Consider the following 25,077-nt stretch of genomic DNA (forward strand, 5'->3'; position numbering starts at 1 on the left):
TGGAACATGGAATACAGTGACCATAACCGCTATGAATTTTTACAGCGGCTTTATTTTTCTACTGAGAGTACGTTGTTCTAAATTTTGGGGAATTGACATCCACTTTCTTGTCAGCAAAGGAGACAGCAGAGAGCTGCATCCTGTTTGTGGATTGCTCTTCTCAGAGAGTTCATTTTTGGTACTTTTCTGTCCGGCTTTTCAAATAAAATGGAGTGAAAGTGACCTCCTACGTTGGAGCTGGGTTTCCACTACCACCCTTGAATGAATAAATAGGATTTTTTTAATACCAAATTTGCTTTCAAACTACAAATGAAGGCTGCCGACCGCGTTAAAAGTAGCCAACTGTATTTATTTGAAAATATATTTATGTAAAGTTTTTCCAGCTGAAGCCTGTGGCTGCTCAGCCGGGGGTGTCGTAAGGCCCCGCGGCTCTGTTCCCTCTGTGGGCGAGCGGCCTCCCGAAGCTACCGGCCTATCGGAGCCGCCGGGCCGGGCCGGGGGCCGCAGCCTGCGCAATACCCGGCTGCTCCGGCCCGGCTGCCGTGTAACGGCGGCCCCTCTGCCGGGGCGGCGGGCTGCCGCCCGACTGACTCCCCAGACAGCCAATCGCAAGCCGGGCTTCTTTCCTGACTTCGCCTCCAGCCGATCAAACTGTCCAATCAGCACACAGGAGGTTAACGGATCATCCCGTGCTAACGTCGGCGGTCAACTGAGCCAATCGACAGAGGGCAGGTTCTTTACCAATGAGATCAAAGCGTTAGCGGAATAGGGACATGCCATTGGTAATTCCATCTATCGGTCATCGCTGCCGCGGGCAGTGGTTGGCTAATGGGGAGGAGGGGGTGGTTTCCGGGGGCGGGGAAACTATATTAGGGGCGGACAAAGGCGGCGGCGAGGCCGTGCAGCTCGCCGCCATTTTGAGCAGCGGGCTCTGAGGAGCAGCAGTCGCAGCCGGAGCACCTCTCCTCCTCCTCCCTCCACCACCACCATGTCGCGGGATCGGTTCCGTAGCCGTGGCGGCGGCGGAGGCGGCTTCCACCGGCGCGGCGGCGGCGGTGGCCGCGGCGGCCCCAACCATGATTTCCGCTCTCCGCCGCCGGGCATGGGCATGGGCCAGAACCGCGGCCCCATGGGGGGCGGCCCGCAGGGCCCGGGCGGCCCGCCGGGCGGAGGTCCGAAGCCCGAGCCTCCGAAGCCGCCCGCGTCGACCTCTGCTCCGCCTTCTTCGTCCTCTTCAGCCGCCGCCACCACGGCAGGGCCTGCCGGCAGCCAGGCCGGCCCGGGAGCGCCTCCGCCGTCCGCGCTGCCCGCGGGGCAGCCGCCGCAGCAGCAGGCCCCGGTGTCGGCGCCCTCCTCGGCTCCCTCCGGTCCGGGGGGGCAGCCGCAGCCCAAGCCGAGCCCCAGCCCCACCCCAGCCGGCGGCCCTAAAAAAGGACAAGGACAGTCGCCCGGCGGCGGGCCCAAGGGACCGGGCGGCCCCCAGCAGGGGCCCGGCGGGCCGCATAAGGGCGGGCCGGGGCACCGCGGCGGGCCGGGCGGAGAGCCGCGCGGCCGCGGGCAGCAGCACCAGGGACAGCAGAGCCTCTCCTCGCAGCAGGGCTCGGCCGGCGGCGGCGGCGGAGAGAAGCTCTCGGACGAGGTGAGTCATGGCTCCCTCCCCCTCCCCGAGCCACAAGATGGCGGCGGCTGCGGCCGGGCACGGCGGTTCCGCGCGCCCTCGCCGCCATCTTGAGGGGAGGAGCGCGGAGGCGGGGGGCCCGGGAGAGGGCGAGCGGAGAGGGGCGGCGGCGGTGAGCGGAGCCGGCCTGCGGGGACGCCTAGAGATGGTGTGCGTGTTCCCTAGGTGCCTAGGCAGCTCCCGACTGCAGCCTGAGGGGGCTGGGGCAGCGTGGGTTTGTATTCGCTTGCGGTGCCCTGGAGGTGCTCAGGGCTTCCTGGCGGGAGAAGGCCGCCGCTTGGCGGTGCAGGCGGCGGGGCTGCACGCAGTTATGGCTCGAACTGGTCTGCTTCTTTGTAGGGATTTAAAGCAAACCTTTCTCTTCTGAGGCGACCCGGGGAGAAGACCTATACTCAGCGTTGCCGCTTGTTTGTTGGGAATTTGCCTGCTGATATAACAGACGAGGACTTTAAAAGACTGTTCGCCAAATATGGGGAGCCAGGAGAGGTTTTTATCAACAAGGGGAAAGGCTTTGGATTCATTAAATTGGTAGGCTTTCGTACTGTACGTCCATCCGTTTAATTGTCACGAAATAGTAATTTACAACTTGGTTGTCTAAAACTGGATCTTAAACTTTCCTCAGGAATCTAGAGCTCTTGCAGAAATTGCGAAGGCAGAACTGGATGATACCCCCATGAGGGGCCGACAGCTTCGTGTTCGGTTTGCCACACATGCTGCTGCTCTTTCGGTGCGTAATCTTTCACCATATGTGTCCAACGAGTTGCTGGAGGAAGCTTTTTCCCAGTTTGGTCCAGTGGAAAGAGCTGTTGTGATTGTAGATGATCGAGGTAGATCAACAGGAAAAGGCATTGTTGAATTTGCATCAAAGCCAGCTGCAAGAAAAGCATTTGAACGGTGTACTGAAGGAGTGTTTTTATTGACAACGTAAGTATTTTGCTGTTTAGGATTTTTAGTTTTAAGCTGAACAAAATCGTCGGCTTCTGTTTTTCAGAATGGAGATTCTTACGGAAAAGTAAAATGAGTATTTTTTTGTTCAGCACTCCTAGGCCAGTTATTGTGGAACCATTGGAACAACTGGATGATGAAGATGGTCTTCCAGAAAAGCTTGCTCAGAAGAATCCGATGTATCAAAAGTAGGCACTATCTTTTGGTATAAAGAGTATATAGACGATGTACATAGTGTTGTCCCAGACTCTGAAGGAGATGGGAGTAATTTTTTAGAAACAGACTTTGAAATTTGAGTAGTGCTTTCAGTTCTTGGTTTTTTTTGGTAGTAGTTTGGTTTTAGACATTGTAACGTAGTGATTTGTTTAGTATATTCACTAAGCATTACACAAGCAGTTTTCTACATTGTGTGACAAAGAAACAGTAAAGCCTAAATAGCAGCCCAATAGCAGATGTTTTTTGATGTATGTGGAAACTCTTGAAAAATCAGATTTCAACTATTTGCTCATCCTATTGTTGAGAACTGTCATCTCACTTAAGGCGTATCTCATGTTGATGATCTCATAGGGAATTTACAAACTGATGTTTATGGTATGAAATGAGAAAGTAAAATTTTAACTCATTCCGTGATTAATAAAAACTAGTTGCCTATGGATTTGCCTTTTGAAGCTGATCACTGGGCATAGTAGATAAGAGTCTATAGGAGTCTTTTCCTAGGTAGCAGTTTTAGGTTAGGATCTGTATCTTAACCTGTTCGTTGTAGAAATGTTGTATTTTCCCAGATCACAAAAGGGGGTGCAAGGGGGAGATCCCGTCAGTCTTGTTTGTATGAGAAAGTGTTCAAAATTACTTGCTTTGATCAAAAACTATGAACAGTTTACAGGCAGTGTCTTTGAAAACAGTGTAGATTAGTATAGTGTTCCTAAAATGTTGAAATACTTTACATTGCTAATGTGTGGAAAGCTTTTGAACTTTCCTAGTTTCGTTCCATTAATTACTGAATCTTAGACTCCTGTTTCTTTGTATGACAAAATAAACTGTTGGTCCTCAGGCATTTTGAAAACTGTTTTAAGTTAAAGTGAAGATTATTACTTGCCTTTGACACATAGTGCTTTGGGTAAGTCGGCACTGAAAAAATCCATCTCCATATGCTGTTGTTTTGAGCAGCTGTACCTACTTGGGCAAAGGCCTGTCTTGTTTGAGGATTTTGCACCTGGCAGTTGCCAGCAGTGGAGTGGCTAAGGAAGAAGTTAAGAACAAGATAAACAGGCAGTAGAACTGTAAGTGGGAGGATTTGCTTGGATGTGATAGTGCAGGAGTCTCTCCATATTTGCTACGCTAGTTGTAGAATTTATTTATATTAAATGCTGCTGTTTATGTGTGTAGAATGCTGCACTGTTATCAGCATTCTGTCACAGCAAGTCTTCTATCACATAGTTGTGAGGTAGTATTTTCAGGGCTCCTTTGATGTTCCCTGATAATTCTGCTATTCTGCTTGTGATCTTTTATTGACCTTCAGTTTCCAGATTTACCCAGTGTGAATGAGCATCTTCCTTTCTGCAGGGAAAGAGAGACTCCTCCCCGTTTTGCTCAGCCTGGCAGTTTTGAATTTGAATATTCCCAGAGGTGGAAATCTTTAGATGAAATGGAAAAACAGCAGAGAGAGCAAGTGGCAAAAAACATGAAAGATGCCAAGGACAAACTTGAAAGTGAGATGGAAGATGCTTATCACGAGCATCAGGCAAACCTCTTGCGTCAAGGTAATTGGCTCTAAATTCTATATCATCTTTTTGCGTTAAATGCTACCTTAAATGTATGGCTGTTTAATGGTTTAAGGAATAAATTCATGCTTCGTACTGCTGACTTGAGAATTTCAGGCTTAAAAAAGAGCAACTGGTAGTTTTTCAAGTTTTATTTAAATGAAGTCTTGTTAAGAATATGATACTGAGAAGATAGCTGTCTGCCATAGTGCAGATGAGGTTGATCTAATTCAAATCTGAGTTTAAATGTGATATGAGTTTGTGAAATAGCTGCTGACAGGCTTCATTTCTGCAGACCTTATGAGGCGTCAGGAAGAACTGAGACGTATGGAAGAACTCCATAATCAAGAAATGCAGAAACGCAAGGAAATTCAGCTGAGGTTGGCTTGGCTTTCATGGGATTTTTTTCAATGTTACATTTGTTTTTTTTTAAAATGACTTATATATCGAAGTTTTTATCTTTCAAGAAACACCATTGCTGCTTCAGTTTGTGTATGAGAAATTGAACTCCAGTGTAAGTTTTTCCTCGAGTGTTTGAGCATCATGGAGTATTGTTTTTTGCTTAAGTGTGATCATTCAGTGCCTTTTAAATTGCTCATGCAAGTGATGTTGATAAGTGTTGAACACGTTACACTCCTGGGGTTTAACAGTCTGTTTTGGGATGATCAGGCAGGAGGAGGAGCGTCGCAGGCGGGAAGAGGAAATGATGATACGTCAGCGGGAGATGGAAGAACAAATGAGAAGACAGAGGGAAGAGAATTATAGTAGAATGGGTTACATGGATCCAGTAAGTGAAATCATCATGTTTTTTGGATACAATACCATTTTCAGGAATTTTTTTGATGTATTTTGAAGACTGATGCGTTCTGCTTCCTTTAGGTTAGATAATGCAATGTCTTTGTGTAGGTGAAATGGTAGTAGTTGGCTGTACATGTCCTTTATCTCCTGAAAGGTACGGATTTCAGTAGTTGGTTATCCGTGCTAAAAGTTGTTTCTTCTATGCAGAGGGAGAGAGACATGAGAATGGGTGGTGCCACCACAATGAACATGGGAGGTAAAGAATTTTTAAATAATTACTTTATGTGGTTAACTTAGAAATTGTCAGAATATGATTATGTATTTCTCTTTCTTAGATCCTTATGCTTCTGCAGCCCAGAAATTTCCACCTCTCGGGGGTGGTGGCGGCATAGGTTATGAAGCTAATCCAGGAGTTGGCCAAGCAGCCATGAGTGGTTCTATGATGGGAAGTGACATGGTAATGTATCCTGTGGTGGCTTGAGTTTAGCACGAGGGAAATGTGGTTGGGAATTGAGTTCTCTACCAGTGTTCGGATGGTTTTTTGTAAATTTCACTGTTAACTGCTGACTTTCTTGTCAGGTATTTAATGTGAAGACTAGTGTGGCAGTATGTAGTACTAGATTAGTTCTTAACCATTATGGTAGCTTACACAGTCGGAAGTTGTTTGTAAGTAAATTCAAATGTGCTGTTAAGCATATTTGCAATTAACTCTGACTTTATTGGACTTTGGAAATTCTGCGTCACTGTTAGGCTTGGAAGGATTTTTTATAAATTCTAGAGAATCTGACAGATTTCATAATTAAAGTACGTATGTAGTAGTTTTTCAGTAATTTGACATTCTGTATTTATGGACAAGAGAGATTTTTGTTCTCCTTTCTAATGTGTAACGTTGCATTTATTTTGATCCTTCCAAGCCTAGTTAGCATTGATGCATGTTGGTATGGGTATGCTGTTAACTCAAAGATCTGCCCTCATGTCTATTTAAGCAGCAGATTAACTTAAATAATCAATGGTAAACAGCATATCACTTATTCTGTATGCTAATGTTTGCCATAGAAGAGCAGAAATGCTGTTTTTTAGCTTTAGAGCATATTCCAGCGATCCTGGACTATAGCCATTTTGTGGTTCCTATCTCACAGAGGAATGATAGCCCGTTCTTGTTCTCCCATGTTGGGCATGACTATATAGGTAGAGTTTGTTAAAACTATGGCATATCTCATGTTCTGAGGTATGTTTCCAAACTGTACTATTTTTGGCACACCATATGTGTGTTGGGCTTTGAGCCTGCTTGGTGTTACCACACTGAAGCAATACGGATGTAGATTAAATAAATGCTTAATGGGTAGGATGGAAATCTATGTTGGTTTAGGTGGTGATATTAGTGTGCTTTCACCCTCCTCAAAGGGTGTACACTCTGTAGCACAAGCTGAAGTAAATGATTTTTGGGTGGGTTTAGGCCTCTGGCTTAACGTGGTGAGCTACCATAGTAGCTTGTCAGGTATCTTCCATTTTTTGGGGAACCATATCTTTGGAATGATAACTTTGCAGAGCATCATTGATTCAGTAGACAGTGCTGGTGGCCTTAATGTATCTATATAATCTACTGATATTTAAGCAGTTCCTAAGTTTCCCGTGAACAGTTAGGCAGTCTGTGGTGAATGCTGTGTACATTTTTCTCCTGAAAATCATGGTACAGGTGCAGGCTGAACTTGTGTAATACTTAAAAACGTGATACGGTCAAAAGGTGTGATGGTTTAACTGCCTTGAGTTTCTTAGGATGGGGATCTCTGCCACACAGTGCTGTCACAGTTACTGGGCTGATATCTTTTAAACAGAATTGGAGATAAGCTTAAGCTGCCATGAATTAGGCAGAAAGAACCTAGATAATCTTTCTGAAATTCCTTTCTTAGAAGGATTGAAACTAACTTTCAGAATTCAAGAACTTGAAGTGTGAATTTTCAGTTGCAGATACCTTTTGTAACAAACAACCTACCATTGTTGTGTTACTCGGTAGTGGAAAACTTGCTTGAAATGAAAGTTTAAAGCTATGTTTGACTTTATAATTTGTCAGTTCTGTAGATTGAATGCTGATCACACCTACTGGTACAGTAACTGAATGAAGTACATGCAACTAGAGGTACTAGTAAAAATACCTGAAGTCTCTGCTTTATTGCAGGGTAATTTAGCTTTTACATCTTGGTGTGAAACCTTTCAATGCTGTGAAGTTGTGAATTTTCCAAGAGCTTGTGGTGAAGGTGGGGTGGGAAGGGAGATACTGACTGGATGCACACAACTCTTTGTGCATAGTTCTAACTGGAAACACTGAATAAATTGTAGTTCTTTGAACACGTTTTGCCTATTATACAGCAGCAGTTCCGGAGTACGTGGGGTTTAACAAATGCAAGTCTTTTGATCGAGCAATTGCGTTGGTTAGGTAAATCACTGGTCATTAGCTTTTTTCACATTTTTTTTCTTCTTGCAATCCAGTAGTGCTCACAATCAGTTTTGGTTACTGCCTAAGGCCTCTGCAGTTTAGTCAGCAGACCGTAGTCTTAACCCCATCTTGAAAAGCACATGGTCTCAATTGCAGCACATGCCATTAACTGGTGAGTAGGCATTCTGTTTACAATGACATTTTATGAATGTCAGCTCATACTTCAGTGAACTGAAGATTCGTTCTCTGGCTAGGCTTATTTGGAAATGACAGTGATGTAATCTAAGCTTTTACTGCGCTAAAGGTGAGAAGTTGCAAGCTATTTGCATTAACTTGGTTGAAAATTGCTAGAGCTCATTTGGAAAAGTTGTTAATTCACATCTGCACTAATGCTTACATTTCTAGCACTGCAGGGAGGATCTGTTCTTTGTAACAGATGTATGAGAATGCATCAAGTGGGAACATACCTCAAGGCATGTATTACAATAAACTAATTTTTAAATTACCCTTTTTTCCTTTCTATGTTCCCGGTACCTGTGGATCGGCTCAATGGTGATTGTATCGACGAACCTTGACTGCGGAACCTTCTAAAAATATATACTTAACACACATGGACATCAACTACATATAATGAACTGTTAATTCTGTTCCAATAGCGTCCTGAACGCTTTGGGCAGGGAGGTGCGGGGCCTGTGGGTGGCCAGGGTCCTAGAGGAATGGGGCCTGGAACACCAACAGGATATGGTAGAGGGAGAGAAGAATATGAAGGCCCAAACAAAAAGCCCCGATTTTAGATGTGACCTGTAGTTTCATTCCAGTTTGTTTTTGTCTGTCTTGTTTAGACACCAACTTTTTAATTCTTGCATTTTAGTAAGAAAGCTACGTTTTTATGGATGTTAGAAACTTACTGACCTAATATTTGTAAGTGGTCTGTTTGGGCGAGTACAATTTAATTATGTAATGCAGTGTTTCAAAACAAATTTAGCTGTTTTTTTGATGTATAACGTCCCTAACTTGATGGCAGTGTACCTTGTGCCACTGAATTCCCGAAGTGTACCAACTTTTTTTTACTGTGCTTCAAATAAATAGAAAACTAAATGTAGTAACTCTTCTTGCCAGTCGTGGTTAAACATATGAGGCTAAATACCACACCTTCCGCAGTAAACCAATAGTCTTGAGTAGAGATCAAACTAGACCAGGGTGTGGAACTGTAGTGAAGAGTGAGATCTCTTCCCGTAATGCCTCTAGCTTAAGATTGGGGCAAACAGTAGCCTAACTTTCCAGTAGGTGCAGATTTTTTGAGCATTAATTGTGCTGCAATAAGGAAGCAAATGGAAATCTTGCAAGTGCTGTAAGATACAATAATTAAAGCTACACTGCAAGCAGTGCAGTATGTAATGAATTTCATATTTTAGCTACGGATAATGGGTGGTGGGATGGTAGCACTTACCACCTTGGCAGTTACTGCTTGGAATCTTTTAAAGACTTTAAGCAGAAGACTAGCAATGGTTATTTTAAAATCAATTCCTAGAATGACTTGTATTGGCTGACTTCCTAACTAAAGGATTGTTAATGTGATATTTATATGCTCTTTAAGCTGTCTGAGATTACAGGATCTGGCCTTGCTCCGTATTGTATACTTACCTGAAATTGCTTGGCAAAAAGACCAGAAGTGTTATTTGAGTGATTAAGGTTAACTGGCTTATGTCCTCATGCTAATTGAGTGGACTAATTTGCATAGTTCAGAATACAATTATTTGTATTATGGGGACTGCAGGAACTATTCTTAAATCGTGTAGCTGGTGGGCAAATCCTAAAAACCTGTATGTAAAATCCAGACATTAGCTTGCTTGCATGATGGTTATCGCTCTTTTATTATTGATGTTTGGAGATAATGCATCAAAAGTAGTATCTGAATCTGGAGTTCAATAGTTAATACTACACAGTACAAATAAACTCCCTTTAAGGTTCTTTTGTAGAAGATTTGATGAATTCGTTAGCTTGCTGTTCATTTTATTAAGCCCCAGAAGAGAATTTCAAAGCATTCTGGACTCATTGATAAGGTAGTTGCTTTGCTTATTATTACATTGTACCAGATAAGCTGGGAACGTGACTTCCCAGTGTAAAATACCTTGGTGTTAATGCAGGATACATCAACCTGCTTGGCACAAAGTAGGTAAACTTAGTTTGGCTGTACCTTCACACGATTCCCCAACTACCGAGCATTCTGTGAGTAGCTTTAATCTTCCAAAGATCTTTCCATTCCTTGTGCTAAGCATTGGCTAATTCTAAATTCTATGCTAAATTTTCTCTGTGGTTAAAACTTTAGTGTCAGATTGCAGTATTTTAGAATGCAGATGATCCCTCTTGAAGTACTCACTGTAAGTGCTGTTACTCCTTAAATGAAAAAATAGCATGTTGTGAAATGCTGATACCAGGTAACACTGACTTGGAATATTAAGCGCACTAAATAGCGACTCAGCTTCTTTGATGAACGCTTCTTATTTTCCCAGAAAAGTTTGGGGGTTGATAACATGCTACAACAATGTATTGCTATTGAGGAAATTCTGAATTGGAAGTTCCTAAACTGCGGACCAAGTATTTGGGAGTACTTGTATTGGATACTTAGTGTAAAAATCAGCAGTACCGATGCAATTTGCTTTATTGAAGTAGTATTAAATAATGCATATGTTTTCTGGAGGGTGTTCATGGGACACCCGCAAAAGGTGAAGGTGTCCGAGATGGGGAATTCTGAACGTAAACATTAAATTAATTTTTTCAGTTTATTTTTCAGATTACATGTCATTCTTTATTAAAGAGATGCTGGTGCATATCCTAAAGTATGTTCTTTTGTAGTTCTGTAACTTGGAAGAGTGAAGGATGCTGATGTCCTTGTACCTTACAGAGGTTGTCTTTTGGTACCCCTGTTTTGTACGTAAGCTACTGTTGCTAGGTATTAAAAATAGCTGAGTTGCAAAACCATGATTAGTAAATACATTGAAAGATTTGGGAGTTTTCAAAACATCTGAAAGCTTGGTTAAGTCTAGCTTTGTTGTAGCTACATAAGCAGAATTTCTAAAACAAGTTCTGCTTTGAGTTGCATGTATTAAACAGGCATACAATTAACTAGCCAACTTCTTTTCAAGACCTATTAAAGGTGGTGTCTTAAAAGCTAGCAAACATGTCAACTTTAAAATCTGATAAAGTTGCTAAATGTGGGAGGCGAGAAAGTTCTGTTCCTTTGATCTGTTCCTATGAGGTTTTGGACTTTTTTCATAAAATCAGATTTATATAATTGAATCTTTAAAACCATTTAGAAAAGTGCTTCATTGGTCAGACCTGTTTTTGGATGGTCTGGATCATATAACACATTTTTGTACTGGACTTGGAGGATATTGGCTGTTGCAATTTAGCTTGCTTTATCAAAATTGAGCCCATTTTGACATTTAGATCTCTAAAAACTGCAGCATGTAGAAACTGGTATCGTTATACATATATCTTCACGCTTTCTCCGAAATGAATACAGAATAATCTTATCTTCTGGTGTAGACACATTACACTAATCATTTATACAGCTGATGAGAAACTGAAACTGCTTTTGAGATTTTGTGGTATTTTTGTGGTAGAAAAATTCTTGGCTTCTCCTTGGCAACCATTTACTGTGGCAGCAAGTTTTTGCTGGAGTTTGAGACTGCAATTTACACTTAAAACTAGTGGCCTGCTACATAACTGCACTTAGCCAGCATTTCTGCAGTTCATAACTGTGAGGAACGTAGTACCACAAATGGCAATGGACATTAGGACCCGGATGTAGTATTCCTGCTTGCTCCAAGATTCTCATTGCCGACTGCGTACAGGTAGGTAACAAGCAATATAATATAACTTGGTGACTTTCTATGTAATCTTATACTGTGGGTATTCTGACATCACACTTCTGACTGTGGAATTACAGTGCAGCACTCTTCATACCTGTATGTTTAAGCTCGCATCAAAGCTGCGTGGTTTTCGGTTTTAAGCTTTGTCTTGTTCAGAGTCAATAAGCAACTTACTGTGATTCTTAGATAAGTATTTTCAGACCCGATTCCTTTGTACATATGACTCGGCTTGTGTGGATTTTTCTTAGTTCCGATGTAACAAAGATATTCTTAGAATGAGCTCTGTGGGGAAGAGGGAATGTGATCTTATGCTCACTTAACTAGTCAACTAGGTGCTATCGGTGCCTAGAAAAGGACTGTTTAAACTTTTTGTAGTGACAAAATGGCCCATCTGCAGCACATCCCTTTGTGTAGAGTCTTGGCTCAGTAGGAAATGCGTTAGTAATCACTACTCTAGCCTTGTGTGCATGATGGGATAGTCACTTAAAGCTTGCTAATACAGTCAGCTGTGAGACTGATGTGGAATATTTTTGAGGACGTACAAATGAGTGCTTGAATGGATATCCCCGTGAGTAGTTTCATAGAGCTTATTGGACATTTCAGTTGTCTTTATTTTAATCTTTGACTGACAAGCATAATACATTCCTCTGCCTTTAATTGACAGTGTGAGATTCTGTATTTCTGCCTCGTAGAGTTATCTTGGTAGTGTAATGCTCAATTTCATTTTTCATCAGTCTTGGGGATGTAATTCTAAACTCTTCGTTACTAGAAATACTGAATGTAGTGTTTCAGGATTAACATGCTTACATTTCCAGACATCCAGACATGCTGATCTCCAGCTCTTTTGCTCTTGAACCTGACTTTCAAGGTCCCTTGTTTCAGCACATGATCTAGCTCTTGTCTGATGTTCAGTTTATTTCAGAGGTGGTGTAATGTGTTTTCCCACTTGTTCTGCAAAGTTCTGCTTTGCATACTTGTTTCTGGTATTATTGTCACATTTGGACCCTTCTGTGTTATCTTCCAGGCAAGACTCTTGCTGGTGAACAGGGGCTCTGCTGGACAACCTTGCCCTCTGCTGTAGCTATCTTTTCATGTTCCATTGAAAGCTTGAAGTGGCAGCTGCACCTTAAGATCATAATAGCAGGTCTTTGGTTACACCACAGCAAGTGTAGCCGAACTCTAGCTAGTCAAGCAGTGACACCACTTGTCACAAAGTCAGTTTGGCTTTTCGTGATGGCTTACTCTTACCTGTGACTAGAATCAAGTAGCAAAACTGATGGCAGTACGCGTACTGTCATGTAGCAAAACTGAATTATTAATCTTTAAACCAGTGCTCAGATCTGACTAGTTTTTCCAGTGTGCTCTGGATACTTGACTTGACCTGCAGGAATGTCGTGGAGGGGTTATTGGCACATCTGCCTTGTTCTATGTACTTGAACTAGCAGGTTTTTGACATTCTTGGAGCAAGCAATTTGTGACTGAACCATGGGTCTCATACCAGCTCTGACTGCAGTAATGAAACTTGGTGTGGTAGCTAACTTAAAAGCAAATAGTCATGTCTGCTCTAAGTCAGTCTGTAACAAGTGGGTACAAGAAATGACATTAAAGTGCTCGCATTGTGTTTCATCTTGGTTTTATCTGTGTGTGAAATACACTTTTTCTCAAAAGCTTATCTGAAGCTCAGAAGTGTGGTGTCAGAATACGTATGCGTACCTGCTAGGCCCTCAGATCCAGATACTGGTGCTGTCAGGAGAGAGCACAGCATAGCGTGTATGGGGGCTTTACTGTAACATTAAGCATACAAAGTGTTGATTTGCTTGCAGTTTTCCCCATAGCTAAACACCGAGGCCTGTGAGTAGTTTTAGGACTCGAGCAGTAATGGGGTTGCATGTCTCTGTTAATCATTGCCAGCTGCAGTGACATGATCAGGAAGGCCAGTGTTTTGTTCCATTATGTTAAATGAGGCTAAGCATGTTGGAAAGGATGCATAAAAAGTATGCTGTTCTGGGTAATTACTTGGCTTCTTCCACTACTAGCAAGTTTGGAATCAGCTAATTAGCTTCAGATTTTTTTTCTCTCCATACCAGCTAGTGGGGCTCTTAAATAGCTGCTTACTGGAAAAGGAAAAAAGGGAGGATTGGCCTTCTCCCACCTCTGTCATTGCTGCTAGGTAATGATTGACACGTTAGGACTTGGCTGTGCAATCCCGCAGTGGTCTGTGAATACCCCATCTCTATAAATGTTGCTTCTGAACACCAGTACTGAAGAGCTAACTGGGGAGGGTTGGGAGGAGTGTGGCTATAAGTGAATCTGGAGTGTTAAAAGGATGCACAAAGATATAGTATCCCTTATGCATGGTGTTTGTTGCTATGGCATAGAAAACAAAACGTGCATATTATACTTCTGCTCCTGAGGGCCATGATAAAACCCAGGTGGTGGGTTTGAGACTAAACTTGAACTTCGCCCTGCCTGGTCAGATCCCATTGTGACCATGGTGTGATTTGCCTCCCAACTAGAGGTGTGCACAGAACTTTGTACTACTGCATCCCTCGCTGCTGACCATTGCAGTTTGCCCTCAACTTAGCTATATAGCAACAGGGTGGGTCTTCAGAAGGGAAGAATCTGTTGCCGAGAACAAAAGCAGTAGACTGACAGTGCTAACCTCTAGTGTCTTCCTTTGGCTTTTGAAGCACTTCTAGGACTATTGAATCTGGGGGCTGCTAGGAGTCAGGGGCTTTGCACTCCTTCATGAAGGGGAAGAAAGAGGGCATTACTACAGGAGACAAACTAGGGTAAAATAGTTGAAGTAGCTTGACAAAATTGTTAATGCCTTCACATAAGGGATAGTATACCTCTGGCTGCAATCAAACTTCATTGTACTCAGACTGGTGATTTACGGTTTGTGCTCAGACAAGGTGCAGTTCTTCAGTCAACTACCTGCATATTCCTTCATCTCTTTACAAGTGTTTAGGCTAGCCTATTTCTGCCCCTTATTCTTCCACTTAATATTTTGGAATAATTTGTAAATTCCCCCTCATAACTAATCAGTCCATGTATCTTAAAACCTTATTTTAAGTTAGTTTTGAAATGGTCAGAATTTTCTGTCTATTACTATAATAACTTCAGTTGTTATCCTTTAGGTGAAGATGAAAGCTGAGTGAAACCGGAGTGCTCATCCATGGGAAGTAAGTGTAACTTCTAGTCTTGTTCCAAATGGGTGAAATAATAAAGGCTTCTGGACACTTGATGTTCAGTCACTGAGTAATTTTGAATTGGTGAATATTGAGAAATCGGTATGAGTGAATACATGGAATGTGTGGGGTAGAACTTAGTACCTGCTATCAGGCTGTGGGGTTGAGCACCCAGACTCCATCTGGGCTTGATAGTTTGACAGTAGTGGATAAAAACACTTTTCTAGATCTGGGTTTGTACAAAAGATTTCAAAATCACTGTGGGTATAACTTCTGAATATTTTTCCAGTTCAGGAGCCGAGCATGAGCACATCCAGCACGATGCCCAGTGATATGTGGAGGGACCAAGATAACAAGTGAACAAGTAAGTAGTTGGTGCCCTTACATTGCTGTAAGAGCTTGGTAGCCCATCACCCTGTGATGTATTATGTAGCTCCTGCCTGAAATTTGCCTTCGATTAATCTCAATTTTATATAAAATTTCTGAATCTTTCTTTCGTAGAGCCAAGATATAACCATTGTTTGAGGCTTTTCAGCCCTGCAGCATGAAATAAACTCCGTCTTCTGAATGCTATAGAGGGTCAAACATGAAATAACCATTTCCACCTTCAGGCTCCAGTGAAAGGGATGTGAATGGGGTGGGTGATTGTCAGTAAGGAAAAAGGGGAACAATAGAGCAGCTGCTTCTCAACTGTTAACCTAACTAAAAGTTGTTGAAAGCCACTTTTCTGAAATATTTTAATAAACATTGAACTTTCAAAATAACCTGGAAGATGAATTAGCACATACAAGAGCAGAAGCAGATAGCGATTTAGGGAAATAAACTAACTTGCAGAGCTGGAATTAATGACATTTTCCCTCTAATTTACCACTTAAACTACAAGGGGGAACTTCAGATATTTAAAATGTTGTGTGAGGAGCAACGTGCAAAGTACCTTAACTCACGAGTGGTGGGTAAGTAACAGCTTAGATAAGCCATACAGCTGAACCTGTAAGTCATGAAGCCAGTGAGATTCAGTTGGTGAACTCCTATTGAAATGTGTGTGTTTTGTCACTGCTGCTCTTGTTTTTCTTGGTAGTAAAACACAAAGCTATTTCAGATCTTTGAAATCTACGAAGTAGAGGAAAATGTGAATGCTGTTCATGTAATCTCAAGTCTGACATGAGAACTTACGATCCTAGAGAACATCTGACAGGTGCATGGCCTGCAGATGCAGGTTCCCTTTCCATGTCATATGTGTGATTTCTGCTGGCGTTTTTAATGTTCTTGCTAACTATGTGCTTTGCACTTGCAGAAGAAGATGAAGTCCGAATGTAGAGAAGAGGAGCCAGGAACATACGATTTTTAAAAATAAAATATTTATTTTTTTATAAATGACTTCTGTTTTATTCCAGAGTGTATTCAATGAGTAAGCAATCTGTTCAGCTTAATGTGGTATGGATGAATTTGACAAACACTGCTGCAAACGAGGCTGTAGCAGGGGACACAGATCGTGCTTGGAGCACTGGCGTGAGAAGGGCTTGGGTCGTTGGATCCTGCTCTGTAGTGTGACAAGCATGTGAAAGATAACCGCTCATAACTAAAAAAAACCTGACAAATACGTAATACAGTATTTTTTCCTTCTGGGATTGTGCCATGGGCTTCCTCTTGCAGTTAAAATGCTCCAGTTTCCAGGCTGGCTGTGTTCTTGACTAGTGTGCAGCCATAGATGTTTTTGCAAAATGGCTAGCTTAATTTTTTTATAAATTGCACTTGCACCTAAGGTACTTCTTAAGTATTTCTGTAAGTTTCACCCGTTCCTTCCCCCATATTGAGTCCTGTATACTGCTGTATTTTTAAATTACAGAATTCTAAATGTTTACATGTGCCTGGTTGGTTTTTAATAGTTTTCTGGTGATGACTGTTGTAATTAAGCCTGAGATACCAAAGTTCGACTTCTTTGGAAGCCAGAAAAGTGCTGGGTTTAGCTCTTGCGGCACAAATTACCATGGTTCATATTGCTTCATGTGAAGCTGTTCTTTGGACAGCTGTACTGTCCACATATGTAGTTCATGCTGTCATTTATTAAATATAATCTTTTGTTTAAATATCAAGTAGTTTAATGTGTTAAAATACGCCAGCGGTAGGCTCTGTTTGTACAGCTGCATTGTGGCAAGGTTTTCCCCTACAGTGGCACGAACATTTGGCTGGCAACTGCCTTGCCAGACTAGAAGGATCAAAATAAATTGGATTTAATGTGGCAGAGTCATATGAAATACTTCGGACATGTCTGAGTGTCCAGTGGTGCAGGATTAGTGCCTGGCTGGAACACAGCTCACCTGTGCTTTAAATCCTGGCCAGGAATATGTTTTGCTCTGGCTTAAATGCTGCTTGTTTACTTCCCTCCAGGGAAGTTTCATTAACAAAATGGAGTAAGGTTGGTCAGAACTGCAGTAGCTACATTTCTGATGTTGACTCTATTAGTGGTGAGCGTAGATAAGCAGCCCCAGTGCCCACCTCCGCTGCCTGGCATGGCAGTGCCCCAGTCGTGAGGGTCTCGGGCTTGGGTGGAGGGAAAGGACCCTGGCAGCGGCAGGGTGAGCAGCGGTGCTTCCCAGCAGCCTGCCAGGTTTACGGTAGAGAAGGTTGGTGCTGCATTAAAAGCTTCTGACTGCTGCTTTTCACTTTCTCAGGCAATCAAGCGATGGGGTGCAGGGTAATCTGAGGTACTTTGCTCTCTGATTTGACTTCTTTACGTTGTTGTCCAGATCCTGAAAAGGCTTCAGCAAGAAGAGGTTTTGTGGTTCTTCAACAGCCACACTGCAAGGGCGCGGGTTTCGGTGTCTTTGTCTCCACAGCTACTGCAGGCTTATGCAGCCTTTTTTCCCCCTCAAATTCTGTTATTTTCCAGTAACTTGTCCTAATTTCTTTTCCACTGTTGCAGCATTGGCTGCTTCCTTTGAGAAACTGTTCCAGCCTGAATGCGATTCCAGCATTCAACGTGCTGAACTTCACCTCCTACAACTCCCTTTATAAGCAAACCATGATTTGCTTTCTGTATTGAAATGGGATGTGTTTTGGAGAACGGCAAAAAGCCCCCTGAATGCTCCGTCACTGTTGGCCGTTCTCTCGTCACCTGGGAGATGACTGGCACAGAGTTCTCCTCTAATGGCTGGGTGCTGTGCTGGTGCATCATTGTCCTCTGGCTGGTGAAGCTGATCACTTGGTTCTACCATGTTTCATTAAGTAGCTCCTGTAATTAAAAAAAAAATTTAAAAAAAATTGGAGGCTGAGCGCAGGTATGAGGTACCACGTGGATGGTGTTAGGAGTCCCATCCCAGCCGGGCAGCAGCGTTTATCTGCCATCATGTCCTGCCACGAGGGGCTTCTCCGAGCCAGTGGTGCTGTGCCAGGGCTTGGGAATGGCGTGGGGAGGGTGACCCCCCGGGGCAGGATAGCGAGCGGGTGCCTGGTCAGCGGTGCTGGGGCAGCCCTGGGCTTGGCGCCGGCCGCCTGGGAAACGCAAACACACGTTGAAAGGGTTTTGCAATGTTTGCACAAAAAACCAACCTCTGTCCTGGCCATGAGCGGGCTCTGCTCTGTGGTGGGGGCGAAAGCCCGCTGTCGGAGAAAGGAGACGCTTTTTAAGCCGAAGGAAGATGATTTCTGCGGGCGGGTGTCTCCCTGTTGCTTGAACAACAAACCTGGGAGCAGTGACAAATGCTTCCTGCGGTAATGCCAGCGCACTGAAGCCACGACCCTGCGCTGCGGATGCGAGAGCGCTGAGCTGCCGCAATCCATTGTTCAGGGTTTGGTCTTTTTTTTTATCCTTTTTCCCCCAAAGGGCTTTCCAAGACAAGAAGGGCTGGAGTCTGCCCTGGCCTGTTGCTGTTTATCATCTCTCAGCTTGCGAGCCGCAACAGGGAGAAGCTCCCAATCATCGCGAGCAGCTCCTCGGCTGTGCTTGCTGGGGCTCTCCCAGCAGAGCTAGGGAGTAAAAATAGTGCTGCCGCCGCCGCACCCCTGTAAAGCCAGGCGGCCACGGCAGCCCTGCAAGGTCGGTGCTGGTCCAGGCTGGTAGTGCCCCCCATGCTACGCGGTGCTTCCCGGTGCCCGGGAAACAGTTCCTGCTCTTTCATGATTTATTAGCATTAAAAAATACATCCACTTGAATTACAATAACGTCAGTGCCCCTGGGGCTCCCCGGGGCCCTGGCTCTTGCCAACCCATGGCTGCCTTTTCCGGGAGCCTCAGCGCATGCCGGCGGCCGAGACGCGCTGTGAGCAGCGCTGGCGCAGGCGGTGACGCAGGCCTGGGGAGCGCAGGGAGGGCGGCAGCCGCCTCCTTCACCCCAACCGGGCCTCCCTGGTGCCAGAAGAAAATCCTTGCTGCAGCTGCCTCATTAACCAGCTCGCTGCCTGGCCCTGCAGAGCTGCGGGCAGGGCTGCTGGCGTCCCTGCCTGCGCCGCTGCCTGCCCCGCAGTCTCCGCAGCCCCCAGCACCGTGGCCCCAGCCACCCAGAGCCAGTGGCCCTTTGCGGGTGCTGGCATGGAGCTCGACACGCTCACGGCGCCCACAAAGCCCCAGCTGAGGGTTTTGGGGTTTTTTCTACTTTTTCACATTTTTTTCACCCAGCTCTGGTTTGGTGGGATGATGGTGCTGGCTGGGGGGGGATCACGGCCTCGGGGGGGTGAAGCTGCAGATCTAAGCACCCCCTGGCCCAGCAGCACCCCACGGCTGGGGTGGGGGGTCCCTGCCCCGCCTGCCCCCGCCAGGCCGGGGCTGCGGGGGCCGGGGCACGGGCCAGGGGCCGGGCAAGGTGCAGGGGCCGGAGCAGAGCCGAGCCGCGCCGAGCTGGGCTGAGCCGCGCCGAGCTGGGCTGAGCCGCGCCGCGCCGATCCGCCCCCGTCCCCGCCCGCCCGTCCCTGCCATGGCGGCGGCCTTCACCGCCCTCCGCGTCCTGCTCGGGCTCTTCTTCCTGCTGACGGGAGCCGCGAAGCTCTCGGACCAGCTCTCGGCCGACCTGCACCGGCACATGGTGAGCGCGGCCGCGGCCACGGCTGCGGGGCGCGGGTGGGGCGGCTGGGGCTGGGCTGGGCTGGTTCGGGGGGTGCAAGACAGAGCCCCTGGGGTGCAGGGCTGAGCCCTTGGGGGAGATGAACAGGTTGGGGTGCTGGGGGGCTGGGCTGAGCACTTTGGGGTGAGCGAGCCTGAGCTCTTTGGGGTGCAGGGGCTGAGCCCTTGGGTGGGGGGGTGAGCAGGTTGGGGTGCTGGGATGCAGGGCTGAGCCCTTCAGGGTGAGCAAGCCTGAGCCCCTTGGGGTGCTGGGGTGCAGGGCTGAGCCTTTCCAGGGAAGGGGCTGAGCCCGTTGGGGCGCAGGGCTGAGCGGAGCAGACCCTGTGCCCACCAGCCCTGGGCTCAGGGCTGCTCTGCTCCCCTTCTGCTTTTCCCAGAAGTCGCAGTTCGTGCGGTTCGCCGAGGTCTTTCCCCTGAAGGAGTTTGGGTTTGTGCCGGAGCCGGGCCGGTACCTGGAGGCGGTGGGCTGGGTGGAGGTGGTGGCCGGGCTGCTGCTGGCGTTCGGGCCCCAGCTCTTGCAGGAGATCAGCAACTTCGTCCTCAGTGTCATCATGATCGGTGAGAGCGAGCAGGCGCCCGCCGCCCTGCGCGGGATCTTGGGGGACGCTCAGGGAGGGACCTCGGTTCCCACTGCTCTGCTCCTCGCCCAGGTGCCATCTACACGCTGCTGGTGCTGCGGGAGCCCCTGGCCATGTGCGCCCCTGCCACCCTCTGCCTCGGCCTCCTGCTGCTGCTCAACATCCGCGGGTACGCGGCCCCCACCAAGCCCAAGTTCGAGTGACTGGAGGCAGGAAGGACGGACGGCTCAGCCGGTGGGAAGCGATGCCCTTATGGTATTTTTGGGGACGGCATCGCTTCCCCTGGGGTAACTTGCCGCTGAGGCACAGTGTGTCCTCTCCTGCCACTGCCGGGGACCCTGGTGCTGGTTGTCCCCATGCTGCGGGACCCAGACTGGTGCTTTGGGACGGTGGCCGTGCCACCGCCACCGCTCCGGCAGCTCCGTTGCTAAACTCGCACAAGGTGTCCGGCTCTTCCCAGCATTCGGCCACGCTGGGCTGGGGCTGGCTCTGCTCCGCTGAGGGCTTTTGTATTTTGGAATAAAGCCTTTTGTTTTTCATGTTTTGCCTCCCCTGTTTATTTCTGCCTCCCTCCAGCCGCGGGGGCTGAGGAGACGTCCTGGGGCTGGAGGCCCTGGTCCCCCGGAGCAGCACCTGGGGACAAGGACTGGGGACAGGCAGGAGCCGGCAGCAGCTGGTGCGGAGGCAGACAGCCGGCGGGGAGAGCCTGCGTGGGGTGGGAGCCCCCCGGCCGCCCGGAGCCACCCAGCAATGTGCCAGGCCACTTGCTGCACATCGGGGGGGGCGACAGCAGCAATGTGACCCCCCAAACCCTGTGCCCGGGCAGGCACGTGCTTTTTGGGGATCTTGCTCTAGTGGGGCCCTGCACCTACAGGGACCCCTCTGCCACCCCGGGTGGGCACAGCCAACGCAGTCCACTCAGGATAACCCCAAGATCACATTTGAACCCAGTGCATCTCCCAGGAATGCGGCTGGGATGGCTGTGGGGGGATGAGCTGTCTTGGGATGAGCAGAGGGGGGGTGCAACACCCAGCGGGACCTGAACGCCTAGCGGGACCTGAACCACCTTGGGGTGGCACCTTTGGTGTCCCAGAGGAGCATCCACAAATTGCAGGGCCATGCAAAGCAGTGAGTCAAATGCTCACAGAGCTTGGGGGGGCCCAGGCTGCTGCTCCCCCTAAATCCAACTTTGAAGCCAACAAAAGCACTAAGAGATGGGAGGAGGCAGATTCCAGCTTTGATCCCTTTCGGGGCATCCCCCTTTTCCCCCAGCTGCTGGGTGTGGAAACTTGACCCTCTGCCGCTTTCATCCCGGCGTGGGTGGGAAAAGGGCCCTGAGAAATGGTGCTAGATGGGGCTGGGGGCACGTGAGGGGGGCTGGCCGCACTGGTACTGGTGTGGTCGGCCCCCGCCATGTGCGGCCAGCCCCGTCAGCCGGCGCAGGGGGTCTTAGCGTGGCTCCAGTGGGGAATCCCCCATTACATACACACACAGGTGCTTTCCCCATTCCAGCTGCCATCCCACAGGCATTAACCCCCACGGGACGGGGAGGGGGGGATCAGGCAGCCCCTGCCTCCCCCCAGCACTTAAAGCCTCTCCCAGCCCAGCTGGACCAGACAGCGAGGAGCAGCCGCAGGGGACGCAGCCGGTCCAGCCCGACCCGGTGGGGTAAGTAACCAGCTTGGCGTGGGTGAGATGGAGCATCCCCCGTGCAAACAGGGGCGAGGGAAGGAAAGGAAAAGGGGGACTGTCAAAGGAGCTGGGGGCTCCTCGGGGGTCTGCGCCGGCTCTGCAGAACAACTGAACCCTGAATCTTTCCCCCAGCTCGGCAGCTTGTGCCTCCATGCCTTGGCCTGGTGTTGGGTGCTGCATGTGCTGAATCTGGCCCTGCCGTGCTTGAAAACACCCGCTGGGTGACTCAGTGCCGTCGGCAAGGTGTGGGCAGGCGGTGATGGGAGGTGAAATAGCTGCAGCCCTGGGAGGCAGTCATTGCGGCACAATGTGGTTTTCCATGGCCAGGACCGGCAAACAGCGGGGTGGCAAACCTGCCTCACGCAGGGCTGGGGGGCGCGCGGGGGGCTGCCGCCCCCATGCTCGTACCCGCTCCCCACGCCAGGGTCTCTCCACTCTGATGCATGCTGAGCCGGTGGCCAAATTCCCCGTGGGTGGGCTCCGTGGGGGGATTTGGGGTGCTGGGAGCTGGACAGAGCTGGGTGGCCCCAGCAAGCACGCGGCTGCGTGGGAGGTGTTAAGCCCCGCAGCTGCCAGCTGGAGCCGGCGCAGCACCTCCGGGTGCTGCCAGCCACGGCTCTGCCCCTCGGCCGCGGTGCAGCTGCGCCTGCCGCTCCCCGGGGAGCCCTGGCCGGGCGGCTGACGGCGGCCCCTGGGCTCCCTCAGGCGTGGGGGGATGTGGCTGGGAGGGGATCCCGGAGCCCCTCGTCTCCTGCGAGGAGCCGTTGGAGGCTGAGCCCCTCTGGCAGACGATGGCACCCCCGTGGTGGGGCTCTGCCTCTGGTCCCCAGCAGCTACCGCAGGTGCCAGCCAGAGAGGTCGTCCTGTGCGGATCAATGTCCCTTCTCTGTGCCCCGAGGGCTGTGTTCAGGGCCGTGCCACTGACTGTCCCCCTGTCTTTGCAGGAGATGAACGGCTCGGCGCCAGGGCCGCTGCCGGCAGGGCACCCCGGCGAGTGCGTGCCCAGCGACCCGGTGCAGTTCGTGCTGGTGCCCGCCGTCTACTGCCTGGTGCTGTGCGTGGGGCTGCCAGGCAACCTGGTGGCCTTGCTCGTCTTCCTGCAGAGCGGCAAGGTGAGGAAGGCCATCCGCATCTACCTCATCAACCTCACGCTGGCCGACATCCTCTTCAACCTCACCCTGCCCCTCTGGATCCCCTACTACCTGGCTGGGGGGGACTGGCTGCTCTCGGAGGCCGCCTGCCGCCTGGCCGGGGCCGCCTACTACCTGGCGACCTACAGCGCCGTCACCTTCATGGCGCTCATCAGCTTCAACCGGTACTGCGCGGTGCGGGCGGCGCGGCGGGAGCTGCCGCTGACGGGGCGCCGGGGGGCCGCGCTGGCCTGCACCCTGGCCTGGCTGCTGGGGCTGGGCTGTGCCGTGCCCACCTTGGCCGCCCGGCAGACCTTCCCTGCCCGCGCCGGGGCCACCGCCTGCTTCGAGCAGCACGGGCGGCAGCGGGCGTACGCCTATGCCATGGTGGGCTTCTTCGCCGCCGCCTTCCTGGTGGTGCTGGGCACCTACGCCTCCATCGCCCGGGCGCTCTCGGTGCCCGCTGCCGCCTCGCCAGGCTCCCACCGGCAGCAGGCACGCGCCATGGTGCTGGGGATGCTGCTGGTCTTTGTGGTCTGCGTGGCCCCCTACCACCTCACGCTGGCCCCCTGGGTGGGCAGCCGGCCCCCCACGCCGCTCTGCGGGCCGCCCGCCGCCCTGGACGTGCTGCACGCGCTGAGTGTGGCCCTGCTCAGCCTCAACAGTTGCCTCGACCCCCTCGTCTACTGCTTCTCCATCCGGCGCTTCCGCGCTGACCTGGGACGGACCCTGCGCAAGATCGGCCGCTGCCTCCCGCTCTCCCCTCCGGCCCCCGCCGGGCCCGTGCCCAACGCCCGCACGTCCTCCTTTGCCTCCTCGTAGCGGGGTGGGCACCGGGGTCCTGCCCCCAGCTGCCCTGGTGCCACAGTCCCAGCGGGACGGGGTCCCTGGCACCAGGCTAGGGATGGGGAGCAGCGTGGGGGGAGCTCCGGCTTTATGCACCCCCCTCCTCCTCCTCCCACCCCCACTCTGCTCTCTGCGCATCCCCACGTGCTCACTGGCCCACGGTTTCGTTCACGCACGGATCCTGCCCTCTGCATTCACAGGCACTGGGGGGGCGGCTCGCCCGGCGAAGGGGGGGCTGAGCTGCTGCGGGGGGAGGCTGGGCCGTGATGGGACGTGGTGAGACAGGACGGGGAGGGATGCCCAGAGGCTGCTGTCCCCTCCTGGGGCTCTCCATCCCGCAGGGACACGCGTGATCAAAGACACCCGTGGCATGAGCCGGCCTGCCCAGGGGGGGCTGTTTGGGGCCCAGCGGCCGGTCCCGTGCTGCAGCGTGCCTGAGCCTTGCGCCCGCATCCCTCCCGCTCTCAGCCAGGATTAAAAATGAATGAGCCAAAGGCTTCCCCAGTCTCTTTGCTGGTGGGTGCCTGTGCCGCACACCGAGCAGCGCCAGCCGCTCCCGCACCCCCGGGCAGGGCTGGGCCTGGGGGAGCCCCTGGCCCCCCATCCCTGGCCCCCATCCCCAGCCATGGCTCAGCCCTGCTCCTGCAGCAGGAGCCGGCGCCGGGGTGGCTCCTGCACCGGGGGCTGCTGGGCCCCGCTCCCCCCTGCCCCATCCCCTGCCCTGCCCACGGGTGGGTGGCCATGGCGGGCGCAGCGCAGCCCCCAGCCTCACGCCTGCCACCCACCTTCCCGGCGAGCCCCGGTGCACAGCGGGGGCGGCAGAGCCGGCGCAGGGCCGTGGGCGGCTGCGTGGGCGGAAGATGGTGTTTTCCCAGCCCTGGCTCGTTCCTGCCGCCACCGCAGCCCTGCTCCCCGGCGCTGCACGGACGGGAGCGGCGGGTGCTGCGCAGCCACGTGGGCTCTGGGGCGTGCAGGGGCAGGGGCATGGTGGTGGGGGCCAGGGGGTCGGGGTGCATCAGCTGCCCCCCAGTCGGGGGTCCTGCCCCCCAGCACAGGGCTGCTCACCAGCACGCTCCAACCCACCAGTGCCTGGGA

At 49.9% G+C, this 25,077-nt stretch overlaps 3 protein-coding genes across 8 annotated transcripts; all 3 read left to right on the plus strand.

Moving 5' to 3' along the window:
* Window positions 1-886: 886 nt before the first annotated feature.
* On the plus strand, window positions 887-16,050 carry SFPQ (splicing factor proline and glutamine rich). 6 transcript variants are annotated; one of them, XR_012677172.1, is made up of 13 exons: window positions 904-1,639; window positions 2,018-2,206; window positions 2,301-2,602; window positions 2,716-2,811; window positions 4,187-4,383; window positions 4,679-4,763; window positions 5,053-5,170; window positions 5,389-5,437; window positions 5,517-5,638; window positions 14,631-14,675; window positions 14,971-15,045; window positions 15,760-15,876; window positions 15,976-16,050. XR_012677172.1 is itself a non-coding variant. In XM_075173195.1 (11 exons), exons 1-10 carry the CDS (start codon window positions 989-991, stop codon window positions 14,649-14,651), a joined length of 1,830 nt encoding a protein of 609 aa, XP_075029296.1. In that variant the 5' UTR covers window positions 904-988; the 3' UTR covers window positions 14,652-14,675; window positions 14,971-15,235. The 6 variants fall into 6 exon arrangements, 2 of the variants coding, with proteins under 2 accessions (XP_075029298.1, XP_075029296.1); XR_012677173.1 differs by having other exon boundaries at window positions 15,781-15,876; XR_012677175.1 differs by lacking the exon at window positions 15,760-15,876.
* Window positions 16,051-19,390: 3,340 nt separating this feature from the next.
* TMEM35B (transmembrane protein 35B) lies at window positions 19,391-20,853 on the plus strand. The gene is made up of 3 exons (XM_075173198.1): window positions 19,391-19,698; window positions 20,114-20,294; window positions 20,387-20,853. The coding sequence occupies exons 1-3, from the start codon at window positions 19,591-19,593 to the stop codon at window positions 20,515-20,517; spliced, it is 420 nt and encodes a 139-aa protein (XP_075029299.1). The 5' UTR covers window positions 19,391-19,590; the 3' UTR covers window positions 20,518-20,853.
* A 1,102-nt stretch (window positions 20,854-21,955) lies between these two features.
* On the plus strand, window positions 21,956-23,958 carry LOC142092773 (platelet-activating factor receptor-like). Its single transcript, XM_075173203.1, has 2 exons — window positions 21,956-21,982; window positions 22,951-23,958. Exon 2 carries the CDS (start codon window positions 22,954-22,956, stop codon window positions 23,956-23,958), a length of 1,005 nt encoding a protein of 334 aa, XP_075029304.1. The 5' UTR covers window positions 21,956-21,982; window positions 22,951-22,953.
* The last annotated feature ends 1,119 nt before the right edge of the window (window positions 23,959-25,077 follow it).

Source organism: Calonectris borealis, chromosome 25 (assembly GCF_964195595.1).
Source record: "Calonectris borealis chromosome 25, bCalBor7.hap1.2, whole genome shotgun sequence".
In the NCBI taxonomy this organism is placed as follows: domain Eukaryota; kingdom Metazoa; phylum Chordata; class Aves; order Procellariiformes; family Procellariidae; genus Calonectris; species Calonectris borealis.